At 49.9% G+C, this 14,309-nt stretch overlaps 5 protein-coding genes across 5 annotated transcripts; 2 read left to right on the top strand and 3 right to left on the bottom strand.

Annotated features, from left to right (window-relative positions):
• Positions 1-30: 30 nt before the first annotated feature.
• Positions 31-533, top strand: Asppvi_006423 (putative NADH-ubiquinone oxidoreductase subunit GRIM-19; the record flags this gene model as incomplete). The annotated part of the gene is made up of 3 exons (XM_043302326.1): positions 31-69; positions 151-410; positions 485-533. 3 exons carry the CDS (start codon positions 31-33, stop codon positions 531-533), a joined length of 348 nt encoding a protein of 115 aa, XP_043158261.1.
• A 485-nt stretch (positions 534-1,018) lies between these two features.
• On the bottom strand, positions 1,019-5,254 carry Asppvi_006424 (karyopherin MSN5; the record flags this gene model as incomplete). Its single annotated transcript, XM_043302327.1, has 11 exons — positions 1,019-1,692; positions 1,752-2,350; positions 2,400-2,542; positions 2,598-2,856; positions 2,911-3,014; positions 3,069-3,293; positions 3,347-3,418; positions 3,469-3,593; positions 3,646-4,117; positions 4,174-4,362; positions 4,424-5,254. 11 exons carry the CDS (start codon positions 5,252-5,254, stop codon positions 1,019-1,021), a joined length of 3,693 nt encoding a protein of 1,230 aa, XP_043158262.1.
• Positions 5,255-7,237: 1,983 nt separating this feature from the next.
• Positions 7,238-8,122, bottom strand: Asppvi_006425 (COG1/VPS51 family protein; the record flags this gene model as incomplete). The annotated part of the gene is made up of 1 exon (XM_043302328.1): positions 7,238-8,122. The coding sequence occupies one exon, from the start codon at positions 8,120-8,122 to the stop codon at positions 7,238-7,240; it is 885 nt and encodes a 294-aa protein (XP_043158263.1).
• Positions 8,123-8,390: 268 nt separating this feature from the next.
• On the top strand, positions 8,391-9,140 carry Asppvi_006426 (OB fold domain-containing protein; the record flags this gene model as incomplete). Its single annotated transcript, XM_043302329.1, has 1 exon — positions 8,391-9,140. The coding sequence occupies one exon, from the start codon at positions 8,391-8,393 to the stop codon at positions 9,138-9,140; it is 750 nt and encodes a 249-aa protein (XP_043158264.1).
• Positions 9,141-9,568: 428 nt separating this feature from the next.
• Positions 9,569-13,943, bottom strand: Asppvi_006427 (SKI complex subunit tetratricopeptide repeat protein SKI3; the record flags this gene model as incomplete). Its single annotated transcript, XM_043302330.1, has 3 exons — positions 9,569-13,511; positions 13,568-13,768; positions 13,828-13,943. 3 exons carry the CDS (start codon positions 13,941-13,943, stop codon positions 9,569-9,571), a joined length of 4,260 nt encoding a protein of 1,419 aa, XP_043158265.1.
• Positions 13,944-14,309: the final 366 nt, after the last annotated feature.

Consider the following 14,309-nt stretch of genomic DNA (forward strand, 5'->3'; position numbering starts at 1 on the left):
TTCCAAAGATCTCCATTCCCAGTCTTCACAATGCCTCAGGATATGCCCCCATCGGGGGGCTATGCGCCTGTGCAGTACAAGGCAAGTTCTCAATTGCGAATTCCCCAACGGAAAATCCCAATCCACCGATCGAACTAACCCAAACCACAGCGCAACCTCCCTGCCCGCGGCTTCCGGCCCATCTACTACCTCGTTGGAATGCACCTCTTCATGGCCTACGGCTACTACAAGCTCTTCTACGGTATTCGCGAACAGCACGAGCTCGCCCGCGAGAAGATCTGGTCCCGACTGCACCTGGTCCCGCTGCTCCAGGCCGAGGAAGACCGTGACCAGGTCCGCAGACACTTTGCCGACAAGGCCCGTGAGAAGGAGCTCCTGGGTACGGAGAGCAAGGTCTACAACTCTGATCGGTACGTGGAAACCGTGGTATTGATACTCGGTGTGGCACAGTTAGCTGACCCTGTTTTGTCTTGCGTGTGCTTAGCTTCGTTCGTCCTACTTTCGTCTATACCCCTTCCAAGGTCACTCAATAAATGGAATGATATTTGTTACGAGCTGTGATGCCAGGCTCAATCGTCTCTCTATTACGCCAGATGTCATAATTCTGGTGCCATTACACGATTCCGAGGGCATTGAGTGGTGCATTGAAATACCGCTTGTCTTAGCGGTGTTTCACGGGAGTCAGATGTCTGGGGAGTCTTTAAGAAAAATGCGCCCTGTAGATATATTGCCTCTGGGGAGTTTACCTAGTTTTGCAATGCATTTCGTTTCTTTTCCGTCTTCCATACATGCCTGTGCCGTCGAGTCCAACTGATGTATCATGTCAGCTTGTGGCTACTATGTGAAATTTCAAAGTCGAATAGAAAGCAATCTATTTAGCTCTATTCTTCTGATAGCATTGAAAGGGTAATTATAGGAGAAAATAAGTACAGGCAGGAATCAGGAATCGAGCCTCTAGTACTGTACAGGACGAGTAGTTCCGAACACGAAGAACAGGGCCAGTCGCCGGCGGACACCTCTAACCAAACATGTCCGCAACACCACCCAAATCAGGTCCGTCATTGATGTCAACTTTGCTGATTTGTTGGCCTTCCATCTCGTTGCTCATATATCTCTCTTGCAAGGCACTCCGTGCCTTGCGGCGTTCTTCCCGGGAGCCCAAAATCTTGCCTTGCTCCGCAATACTCACGCCCCTGAGGCCTTCAAGAAGGTCTAGCACGAGTGCACGTTGCTGCCGCGCTGCCGTAGATCGTAGAAGCGCGTCTTCCGTACTTACCACCCGTTGTTCATCCATTCCAGGAAGGCTGAGGATCACCGAGCGCGGCGTTGGGCTACTCGACCCATAGAGAACCCAAATTGACGCGATCAGCTGGGCTAAATCTTTCTGCATGTCAACAAAGTAAGGCTCATGCACAGATGTAATGCAGGCCTTGAGAACTTCCGAGGAAATGAACTCGCGGATCGTGACTATTGTTGGGCTGTGATTTGGAGGCGCGAAGTCCTGCAAGATAGACCGGATAACACGAGTGATGATGCTACAGCACCTTGTATCTCGCATTCGAAGTGCATGTGTACAGAAGAGCATAACAGGTTCGAATATTTCCGGCGAAGAAAGAACAAAGTGCCGAATCGAGTCGGAAAGTGCTGGGGGTGGCTGCGGTGCGCTAGGCTCAGCTGGCTCGTCATCCGGATCTGCAACGAATGTTAGTCTTATGTCCTGCATCAAATTGTCACGACGTCAATTCACACACCGCCTCTTTGCGGATCCAAAAGACTTGCTACCATGAGCACTGCAGAATAAGTCAACTGGCGGAGGATACTCTCTGACTTCATTTCGTCAGTCAAATCCCCATCCGCAAGTCCCTCTTTGCGTTGCTCGATAAGGTCCCATTCCGCTGTGACTTTCCTGTCAATGTTGGTGAAGAGCGTTGCCAACATAGGAGGAAGGAACTGTGCTCGGAAACGGACAGGGCAATCGTCGATCAAGCACCTGGAAATATTGAGGAGAACAGAGAATTGGTGAGAGGATAAGTGTGGTGAGTCTTTAAAGAGAGCTTGCGACAGAGGCCCTGGAAGTTCTGCAAACCCGTAGAAATGCTCTCTCAACCTGCTCATGCTGAACAGCATTGAGTAACAAGATTCTCGAACAGCCCGAACCTTACCTCGAACGGAGGAAGCGAACCCTTCGAGCGAAGACCGCGATGCAGTTATCTTCGCATAGAACTCGTCGCGGCTGCCAGTAGATATGCCTGCCTGCCAGAACCGGTCGGTCAGGATACGTTCGACGACACCTCGCATATCATCAGGCAGGCCACCCCAGTTCGCCGGATTGTGGAAGGCATGAGCATTACTGCCGAACATACGTCAGCTAAGCACATCTAGCGGTATGGGGTACTTGCCTGACAAGCTGTAACAATACCGGCAAGATAATGGGAATGATGTCGTGCCAGATATTGCATGCAAGATCATAAGCAAGATCTGTCTTCTTTAATTTCTCAGTGGAGACTGCGAGCATGGTCTTTGTTCCCCTCAGAGGTAGTTGCTGGAGTGCGAGTTAGTGCAAAATTAGGTCCCAAATGTAAGCATAAACTCAGTACCTGAAATTTCCTTGTCATAGTTTCCTGGATCTGCTTCCCCTCATTATCCAGCAGCACTGCGGACCAGTCTTCCAGCTTCTGCGCTTGTTTCTTTTGCATATAGGGCCCGACATTTTGCAGCCCAAGCATGTCACAGAAGCCCTCGAAGGAGGAGCTTGTGCTCCGAAATTGTTCTTCTTGCCAGGCTTGCCTGATAGGCTCCAGAAAGGACTTCAGCCGGGTTTCACGCAGATAGGGATCGACATTGTTGGCACGTTGCCTAGCTAGTTAGCCCAGAGCTACAAGGACAGAAAGGGGATTCGAGATGTCATACATGATAATGAGGAGTATTGAGGTATGCTCCATGTGGAGTTTGTCGTCCACCCGGTTGGCCATGGTGATTTCCTTGATTTTCGGCTCAAGCAGATCGTAGAATGTCTTCCAGTTTCTTGTTAGTAAAACGTGTTCCAAACGCGCAGAGATACAACTCACAGAGAAATAGTCAGCATAGCGCATAGCCAGGCGTCGGAGTTCATGGCTGGCCAGACCATGAAGTTCCTTCACAGCTTCAGAGTAAGCCGGGTATTCAACCAAGTCAGGAAGACGAGTCATGAGAATATGCTCAAGGACTTTAAGTGAAAAGCTGGGATTCTTGTCGAGGGCTCTGGAGGAGATGTCAACGATAAGCTTGATGATACGCTGTTTCAAAATAGGGTCCTTCAATAGAGTCAGTCAAGTAGTCAAGGATGAAGCACAAGATAGAGACAAACCTCGTAGTTTCTCTGCATCAGACTCAAAGCCCATGTCTCAAGGGCGCTTTCCAAGTCTATTCGTTTCTGCTCCTGTGCATTGTATTAGAGCCGCAAAAATGCCGAGACCGCAAGTAACATACATCCTGTTGAGGCATTTTGCCATGAGCTGAAACCCATTTGTTATAGCCCTTCAGTGTAGCTTCCACAACAGCGAATTGAGTGTCGGCGCGCATCAACGTAAGAGAGTTCTTGGAGAATGTTTTCACTGACGCCTAAGTTAGAATAAACCGTCACCGACAGAACCCGCCACAACTGACCGTCAAATGGCTCGACCCCATTGTAAAGATTGTCCAAGTTTGCGTCAACCCCCGCGAGGATATGTGGAATAGCATCTTGTGGTCTTTTCTGAACAATAGTCTCGATGATGGACGAGCAATATCTTCTGTAGTTTCCAACAAAAGCGTGCCGTTCCGGGACTGTATCAATGTCTTCATTCAGAAAGACCACTGTAGGATTATCGGAGTCCGCCGGTAGCGATTCCCAGCGAATGAGTCGCTCAGTACATATGCTAAGCAATGGAGGAATCAACCCAGTTACCAGATCGGTGTTCCCGATCCTTTCGGACGCAAGTAGTTTGCACCATACGTGAAGGACAGGTATCGACACGGTCAAGCTTTGGTTCTGAATGACGCTGATCAGGAGGTGGAAAAAGAAAGTGAGGTTCATGCCATGTGCGGTCTCAAGAGAGAAGCCCTTCTCCTCAAGGAATCCCGCAAGGTACGACAGCATCTAACGGACAAATTAGCCTGAGACCATGGCAGCCATCTGGCTGGGGAAGTTCTTACCTCGGATATTTTTTTGGTAATCGTGTACCTAGTATCATCGATGTCGTCAGGTCCCACGATGGACCACTCGTACAATTTCTGTAGTAGAGTTAAGTACTCTGTTTCGTACATCAAGTGCACGAGAGGCTGGAAGTCTTCGATTTCAAAATTCGACCTGCTATAGAGAGCATGCAGCGCTTCGACGGCAGCCTGGATTAATAGTTCAGCATCGCTCGTTACTGCTCCCGGAAAAAGGTCGAGATCTCCTTACCAACAACACCTGCTCATCGTTGCAGGTAAGGGCCCTTGCGATACTCGAGACACAATTTGCGGATATGATGGCCTTGGGAATTGCCCAGACCAAGATAGACTTCAATGTCGCAAGAGCTTTGAGCGCTGCGTCTCTGGCCTGTGTGGAGGCTTGCAGGTTCTCAACACAGTAGATGAGGAACTCGCATGTCCTTGCGAGCCAGCCCTCGGTCCCACAACGAAGCTCAACATGGTGCTCGCGCTTTGGATAGATTTCCTCAAAGACTGACAGTGGTGTGCAGATCTCCACTAGTGCTCTGTTGAGATCTGTGCCTCGCAAGGATGAGACGGTGTCTTCGCGGTAGAAGATGTCTTCTGACAATGTTTCCAGAATAGACAGAACAAGTTCCTTGTGTACAAGACTGGCTCCCCAAAACTGCACAAGAATCTCGTCCATTGCCAACCAGTCTAGGCCCCAGCTTCTCTTGGCAATCTCTGCCCATAACTGCGGGATCTTGTTGCGGTAATAGGCCGGATCCTCTGGCCGGATTGACTCAGCAAGCTTGAGCACAAAGTCTCTGAGGATGGCCACCTGATCTGCGGAGGTAAAAGACGTGTGCCGCAGTACATGGTCCAAGAGTGTCAAGCCAAAATAGCGGACCAAGGGGGCGTTTTCTACCCGGGAAGCCAGAAGAAACCCATTACGAGCAGCTAGCTTGCTTTCCTTTTGAGATTCCACGAAGGTCAGAGCTTGCCTGCGGAGTTCATTTGTCGACGAAGGGCTGTGGATGAGCTCCAGTGCCCGAACGAGGTCAGCCATGCCGCCTTCTGAGAGCTCATCTTGGGCGGCCATTCCGTCGACCAGTCCAGAGCCTAATGGTGGTCACTATATAATGATGGGCTCAGAAAAGGAAGGAAGGTCTCAGTGCCCCACTGGGTTCTTTAAGCGCTCACTTCCAATTCAGGCTGCACTAACAATTCCTGCATCATTCACGCTTTCTGCGCAGTCTTCACTTTCTTTAGAATTGTTCCAGAAAAAGGAACAATAAACGAGCGGTTTTGATGTTGTTTGTATGGCGGGCAGAATAATCACCGCGATTCACCGATTCTGCCCTCCGCAGATGCCTGCCTAATGACGAGTGAGATCTGCGTCTATCTTAGGTTCTCCTTCTTTCCTCCAAGATCACGTGAGGATATATTTACCCTCACTCCTCGACGGTACTTCGAGGTCTTATCGTTTAACTGCGAATACCTTATATTGTGCTTGAGGCGGGCGGGAGTTGTTGGATGGATTTCTTGGAGAAAGCGGGAAGACCCAAAATTGCCAAAGAAAGCTTCAGAAAAATTCCACGCGCTCCCGCTCCAATCACCACACCGAGTCGGAGTGGGCAAGCTTTACAATCACACCGCTTACAACAACAGGTTGCTACCTTACGATATACAATTGACCTGCCAGAAGCGTGTACTTAAAGCTATCATGACGATTCGATGCCAGTGACACGCAGCTGATAATACAGCATACTGGGTTGTAACATGAGAATCCCTAGGACAGTCTAGCGTACTATGACCATGTGACTTGAGTGTAGTAGCCTACAACCAAGGAATGAAGAATGAAGCCTGATGCACTTCCTGAATAGGCAATTTGAATAGTGTACAGATGTACCAGATGAGGCAAGAATTTATGGAGTGGTAGAAAACTAAAGGCTGACTAACGAGGCACGACCCCAGCAAACAAACATTTTCATAACCATAGCGGGCTTGCCTTTGGAAGCAAATCATCTCTAGATGAACGGTAAGTCGGCCTAGTGATTAGAGGGTAGGGGTGAATAAGCTTGAGAGCCTCTGAGTATGTTGACGGCTTGACTATATAGCTTCCTACTCAATAAACAGGCTGTTATCATGAACTCCCAGGAAGGGAACGTGATATGCAACAAATCTTATATAAGGATCTCTGGCGAGGAGTCGTTGGCTCGCTTCGTGACCTCAAGGCGCGGTGCGCAGACCTTAGGAGCATGAGGTAGGCGAGGGTGTACGTTTCACACTGTTGTTGGCAGACGCTTTTTACTAGTGTAGGAGATACCGTAATCTCAGATGTTGGGTTCACTGACATCAATGTGTGCGTGGATAGTAAGCCTAATATGCTGCGTGCGCAGGCCGAGCGATGTGAGACATGGACCAATCCCAACGTTGCTGCCAGAGGTGCAGCCCACTTCTCAGCACTCAACCTGCTATTGCTATGAAGTCATGCAACTATGTGAGCATGGATAGGTGCGTAAGTCATGCATATGCGAATGCACCGATCCCACAGTAGATGAATGCACAAAGCATGCGTAGATCGAGGATAAGATCAAGGCATTGTTTGGGGCAGTACGCACAATACCCTAGCTTCATAGTGTGTAACGCTTCGCTCAGCAATAGGCCATTACCCCAGGTAGGAACACATGGCTGGTCTTTGCTTGTCTCAACGACCAGAAGCGCGATAGCATTAGGGGCGTGCAATCGGCTATCACATAAGTTCATATGCAGTACAAGTTCACCACGGGACTCATGCGTTTGGTCGGCCATCACGGCAATGTCCTCCTAGTCCTTGTGGATGAAGCTGATACCTGATTCCCAAGGCATTCTGATTGTGGGTCCGGAAAGCACGACTTGACTTAGCATGGGAAACACACGTCCCAGTGCCCATGTGCATGTAAGGATTGAATGAGAGGTGTCAATGCCAGATGATCGAGTCATAGTTAATAAACGGGCATAATGTATGCTCATATGCGGGATGAAGAGGTGTTGATCTCATTCAACACAATCCTTTCGGTGAGAGACGGTCCTTCTCGATTTCTCAAGGGGTTTCATCGCGTTTCATGGCCTTCTCACAAGCCTGACGAATCTCAGCCACCCCATTAACGCCCTCCCATTTATCAAGCAGGTTCCGTATCTCCTCCCAATCATTGGTGGCCTCATCCTCCTTGCCCTCGGACAGGAGCTTCTCTAGCCGACTTGGTGCTCCAAGAACCCACCGTACCGTTTGCTTCTCTGCCTTCCGGCGGTCCGTTTCGTCTGTAGCCTTGGCCTCTCGCATGCGCCGCCGCTGCTCTTCGCCTTCCTGTATCAGACCTGTGGCCGTTTCCGCCACAAATGCAATAGCCGGACCGAGAGTCTTCGTCATAGTGAGAGGAGCGCCACGCTCGTCCATACTTCGGCGCATCTTGCCAATGGTTTCCACCGCCCGAATCAGCTTCGAGTAGTTGTCATAGACAAGGGCCTTGCGTTCACTGTCAAGTGTTTTGATATCGCCAACAAGAGTATTCTCCGCCTTGAGCACAGTCGCCAATGAAGAAGTAGCCAACAGGTGACTAACGTATCGTTGAGGGTCGAAGTCCGGGCTATCCAATTCTGTTCCTGTAGCTACTACTGAGGACGGACTGGACATGTCCCCAGCATCGGTGTGTCTTGGGACGCTGCGGGAGCGGAAGTTGTTTCCATTGCCTGAGGGCTCAGCAGCGGAAGGTCTTAAATTATAGTAGTCCCGAAGTGCGGTGCGATTGCGTCTTGGATGGAGAGATGGAGAGACGGCTCGGGCTGTGGACGGGGTAGACGAGGCACTTAGACCTCCGCCGACATTCGTATTCAAAGTGTCAAGAGATGGACGGCGTGATGATGCTGGCGTGGGTGAGTGCGCTCGAGATGAAGCAATCGACGGACGGGGAGATGACAGCGTCGACATTATGAAGGCAGGTCAGGACTTTTGACGGTGAGAGAAAGAGGCCAAAGTGATTGTGAAATGATACGACAGTCGGGAGAAACGTAAATGATAGGAGACGGAGTTAAGCAGTGGTCTGTGCTTTCCCCAACCGGAATTCGATCAGAAATCGAGAATAGCTTCAGCTTTCACATATTGATCGGCCTGCAATATGTGCAATCATTATGAGCATGACAGGATTTGTGTATACTCGTCCAACTGCCGATTGATCTAAATACAGTCTGCAACCACGATGGCGAACATCCAAGCGCAAATATCTGCCGAACTACTCAACAGCAAATCCCTCCCCATCTCTCCATCCTGGCTGCACAACTTCATCTCCTCATCGACAGCATCTCAACGCAATGCCCCGCTATCCGCCATAGTTCGCACCGCTCTATTTCGTATTCTTGCCTCAGATTTCAGAGAATCGCTGTCAACAAGGACACCATCGTCCCTACTTCCTGTTGACGTATTCGATACTTCCGTTCAAGAAAGGCGTCTACAAGGCCCAGTCCCGTTGCAAATCGTGGATATAGAAGACATCGGAACAAGCTTATGGAGTCAAGTTGAAGCGATTGAGCGCATTGAACGCGGCGAGGCTATTCGGGGGCGAGAGATCGTGCGGACAGTCAACGTGGACGAAGACAGTGAAGAGCGCGCAGCACGTACTGGTAATAGCAGGGCCGCAAATTCAGCGGCAAGCGGGGCTGGAAGTAATAGCAACGGCCCTCATCGATTGATACTACAGGATGCGGCAGGGACTCGTGCCGTAGCTATCGAGCTGAAACGCGTCGAAGGCATTGGGCTGGGTAAGATACCCATTGGCGCGAAACTCCTCCTGCGTGATGCGACGGTCGCCCGCGGTATGATTCTACTGACGCCTGAATCTGTAACCCTGCTTGGAGGCAAGATTGAGACCTTGGACCAAGCCTGGAAAGAGGGAAGAAAGGCCAAGTTAACGGCTCGTATTACAGAGATGGAAAGGTCGCAGGCGTTGTGATCGCAAACATAAAATCCAAGGAGCACTGAAGGAGGCACGTTCAGAGATCTAGTGACTTTTCTCTGCGCGATCTCCGTTCTTGAAGAAGGCAGGCCCTGGTCATCTAAGTCTACATATGAAGTAGCCTCTATCATAATACTCGGTCATGCCTATGGCTCCACCAGGGTAGATTCTATGCCTCTCCTATGTGGATGTCCTTGTGCTTCGTGGCCTTGCCAGAACCAAGGAAATATGTTAATTCTACAGGAATGGCGACAGGCTAACCTTGCTATGACTCTACCTTGACCGAAAACTGCCGGAAACGAGGCCTTTTTTACTCTAAAAGAATAATCATAGCATTGATTGACCATATACGCAAGGTACGTATTTCTAAACATCTAAAGTGTCTAATATCTACAGTACAACATTCCCTTAGGTCGTCAAAAGGGTTAGACTAATCCTGACACAGCATGCTTGAGCTCTTCCCAGCCACTTTGCTTCCATGGTGCGACCATAATCGCCTTGATCGCATCACCTGCCTTGCCAGTCTGTGCATACGCGTCACAGAGGTCGACAGCATCGAGATTGCTCCGTGGTGGAACGCTTCGCAGTGCTCTGTCAACAGCCATCTCCGCGGGATACAGTTCCTGAGATGCTGCTGCTAGCTCCTGCCAGCCTTGTGGCTGACCTGGCAACCTCATGACGGCAGCTGTAGCCTCTCCAAGGCGTCTGAGGTCCTCTGGAATTTGGGAGTCCTCAGTCAAGCCCAAAGTAGAGATCGCTGTCAACAGCTTAGTCAACCTAGTCCGGTCGTGGATATCAATGTCATCTCTTGTGATCATGTTCTGAAGATCTGAAGCAACTGCTTCAATGACGTCCTTGTCGTCATCTAGTAGCGCAATAGTTCCCAAGAGCGATACCGCTCCAACATGGTCAGGGTGTTCTTCAACACAGTCAAACAGCTGCTGGCGAGCCACGGTCCGCTCCTCATCACCACCCTTGGCCCACAGAACCTGTGCTAGGAGACATACTACCTCCGGTGCATTATCTGCCTCTTGCAGGGCGTCTCGGAACATGTCAATCGCGTTGTCCATTGACTTCAAGTAATATTGCGCCAATCCAGCAGTCAGATGAGCTGACAGACGTAGTTTTCTGTTTGCCTCCGGGTCGGATTTCTCTGCGTCTTCTTCACCAGATAGGGTAAGCGCCATTTCCGCTTTCTCTACTGCTTGCTCAAATTCTTGGCGTGCAAGAAGAACACGAGCCATATCTGCATTCGACTGTGCGTATCTAGAGAGCGACGAGGTCGATTCAGACACCTCATATTCCGCCTCGACACCAGAACATACGACGTGCAAGCTAGCCTCCGCATCTGAAAGCTCGCCAATTCTCTCGGCCATGAGCGCGGTAAGATGCATAAACTGTAAATTGGACGGGTCTTGAGAGGAAAGTTGCAGGAGCGCGAAAAATGGCTGAATGAGTTGTGATATCTCATTCGATGCAGAAGAGTCTGAGATGAGGCGGTCGAACAAGGTGAGCGTGTACTGGCGTCTCGGTAACGTGGTTGAGGAGTTGGAGATGTCGAAGGCATGCTCAAAAAGACCTCTTGCTTCATGTGGGTCCCCAAATAGCAAAGCCAGGAACCCTTGGCCAACCCACGCCAGAGAGTAGTCCGGATCGGTGGATTGCGCGCGCGTGAAAGCTTCATTGGCGAGTTGGATATCATTGTGAATGAGGTAAAGCGTTCCTAAGTTAGTCCAAACTTGTGCGCTTCTCTCGTTCAAATGTAAACTCCTCACAAAAGCATGTTGGGCAACCTTCGGGCTCATATTTGTAGTTGCCACACCCAGGGCGTTCCAAAACTCCGAATTGCCGGCTTCCAATTCAATCGCTCTCTTGAAGCAGCGCATTGCTGTCTTCAGGAACCGGCGTGTCGGCTTCTTGCCCTTGCTGCCAGAGTGCACCTGCACGCATCTGAGAGCCCTGTATTCTGCCCATCCCAGATTGTACCAGGCAACTGCTTGAGCATGTATATCTTGCGCCGAAACGTGAATAGCTCTCTTGTATGCAAGAATAGAGGCATATATACACTTATCTGACGGACTGACAGTGTCACTAACCTCATCGAAAAGCGACAGACAGCTTTGGCCAAGCTCGTCTATTTCGGCAAATATATCGAAAGCCGAGGGCTCAACTTGAGTTGTAAGCAGCGCCTTCACTTCCTGAACTGGGAATTTGCTCGCCTTTCCTTTGACGTAAGTGAACATAGAGCAGGCGTCGCCGACGGCCTTCCACAGATTGAAAATGCCCACACGTTCCTTCGCAAGCGATGCCGCGACAACTATAGCCTTACGCGCCAGTTCGACAGAGTCATTGTACAAGCCTAATTCGAGGCTCTTCCACGAACTTTCGGTGAGAGTCTGAAGCAACGCAATGGTCACCCCAAGCTCATTCGGTCGGAATTTCAAAACATCCTCATAGCGTGAGATGGCGTCTTCAAATTCACCGAGCTCCCGTTTTACATTTGCGAGCATGTACCTTGCGAACCAAATATGCTCTCTTTCATCGGGTGAAAGAGCTGATTCCAATTGCTGAGCATGATCGAAAGCTTTCGCAGAGGCAATATATCTTCCAGAGTGATGGTAGCTTTCTCCAAGGCCAACCCACGAGTGGTAGTCGCCTGGCGAGATTCTCAGAGCTGATTGAAACGAGACAATGCTTTGGGCATACTGCTGCTTGTTCATTTGAACAGTACCCAAAGCGGCATATGGCCAGCTATAGCCCCTTCTCTTTGAGCCCGGTGAAGGCTTTGCTTTGCCCGAATCAACGACGCGCTGAGCCACGGCTTCAACCAAATCCCATTCCTTTTGGTCCGCGAATGTCCTCGCGAGCCGTTCAGCGGCTTCGATTTCGGACGCGGATAATTCGAACGCCTTGTGGAAGCACCTGCGTGCTCGTGTTTTGTCCTTTTTGTAGTCCGCATAGTAGATACCCAAGCTCGTGTATGCAGGGGCAAAGTTGATGTTGGATTGAATGGATCCAAGAAAACTGGCATAAGCACCATTGCGATCCTTGCGCGCAGTTGGCGATGGATCGAGCTCCCATTGGCAGTAACCTATGCGGTAAAGGATCTCACTCTTAAAATCACGATTTGGCGACTCCGTGTCTTGTAATTCAGCGAACACATCCCGAAGGCCGTGCAGACCAGTCTCAAGGTCCCCATTGAGGGCCTTACACCACGAAAGCTCACCTCTGATTTTAAGGTTAGACGGGTCACGCTCTAGAGCACGCTCCAAGAAGTTGACAGCTTCAGCATAGTCCTCGTCGACCTTGAGAATCAATCCAATGCCCAGCAGAGAGGCTGTGGATGTTGGTTTTCTCTGCAAAATCTCTTCGAAGATTTCTTTAGCTTCGGGGTGATGCCGAGGGATCTGGTAGTAGATCAAAGAATTCGCCAGTAGAGTTTTTAGGCAGTCAGTAGTGTTGACCAGGCCTACCCCAGTCAGCCTGGCGAGATCTGTGATATTTGAGAGACCCTTCCGTGCAACATCCACAACGCTATCGTATTCTTCCAGTGACAAATAAAGCTCACCCATGATGCGATTTGCGACGACTGAGGAGCGAGATGCTTCGAGGCCTTCCACCATCATTAACAAGCGATCCTGTACATCCAGCTCGTGATTATCGCCGTTTCCATTTTCGGTCTCTTCCTCAGTGGGTGTAGATTCCTTCGTCTCCTTCGTCTCTTTCGGGAAGGGGGAGAGGTCACTGGCTAAGAAGCCTTTCAGAATCTTCGTAAGACCATCTTCTGGGAAGAACTCGATAAAGTCCTTTAGGAAATTGAGGTCCCACTCCGAGAAGCTTTGAATGTCGTGCCACTCGAGTATAATCTTCCAGGCCAGCTCAAAAGGGTGTTTAATGATGACCATGCCGCGAGCAGCTTGCAAGACCTCAGCGCGCTTTTCAGCCTTTTCGGCGGGCGGGAGAACGACAAGTACTTCATAAGCTCGCTGTAGAAGCTTTTCTTCGTAGGTACGTCGAACTTGGTCATCATGGGACCAATCCACTATCCCACGGTATAGCTGCTCAAGCTCGCCCCGTTTGAAAGCCTCTCTTTTCACCTCCATGGTCACATGATCGATTCTCGCACCGAGCCGGGTCCTTCGCTCTCCAATTTCTCTATTAATAAATTCCTTTTCCTCCGATTCCGTCATTTCTATGAGGCGGAGGTATGTGTGGGAAGGATGCGGTATCCGTCCTTCGAGGTAGCTATAAAGCGGATTCGTTGGGAGCTGTAGGGCGAGGGCTTTTTTATATTGCGATCGAGTGCCCTGCTTCTTCGCGAACTTGATATATTTATCCACCACATCCTGGCAACGGTGCTTGTCATCGCTAGGATCGGATTAGCACTTGTTCTTGGTATATACACCTCCCAATACGACACGTACACTTCGGCAAATATCTGACCAAGTCTCAGAGCTGCCTCATGATAAGCATCTAGCTTAAAGCCTCCCTGTTTCTCGTAGAGATTGATCAATCCCTGCCACGCTGTCTTGTCGTCGGATTTTGCACGAGTTGCTGCGAGATATGCGCGCTCGGATTCTTCATTTTTGTTTAATTTATCCAGCGCTAGACCCAGAAAGACGTTCCTGGTCGTAGAATCGAGATTAGCTCAAATTCGAATTAGCAAAGCTTGGTCGTCACATACGCATGATAGTTTTGAGGCTCTTGCTTCACCACCGCTTTGGCTTTTTCGGCAGCATCTTCGAAATCCCTGGAGTCCAGCGCAATGCGCACTGCCTTCAGAGCCGATTTTGTTGACATGCTGGACAGCTCACTTCGTTGCACTGCCGTAATGGCAGCTTTGGATGTGGGTGCCTCTCAGCTGGCTGGCTATTGAAACGAATAGTGTGATTTGTGGGGAAAGTCAAGCGGGCGATACGTCAGAGGCCGATCCCGTGGTCCCGTTATCTCGTATTCGTATCCCTCACTACCTACTGGTGTCGCACTCTCCAGGCTGCACCCAAGTGACCTCTGTGATGCTTGCTGATCTATAATGTTCATTAAAGATTATGAGAAACTACATATGACCTCCCAGATTTATTAGAATCTCTGTTCCTTTAGATTTATTTTTTGTTGTTTGATCCTCAGTACCTGTTGATGATCAAGTTGGGCGGTCATTAACCAACA

This window comes from Aspergillus pseudoviridinutans (assembly GCF_018340605.1).
Source record: "Aspergillus pseudoviridinutans IFM 55266 DNA, scaffold_4, whole genome shotgun sequence".
Lineage (NCBI taxonomy): Eukaryota > Fungi > Ascomycota > Eurotiomycetes > Eurotiales > Aspergillaceae > Aspergillus > Aspergillus pseudoviridinutans.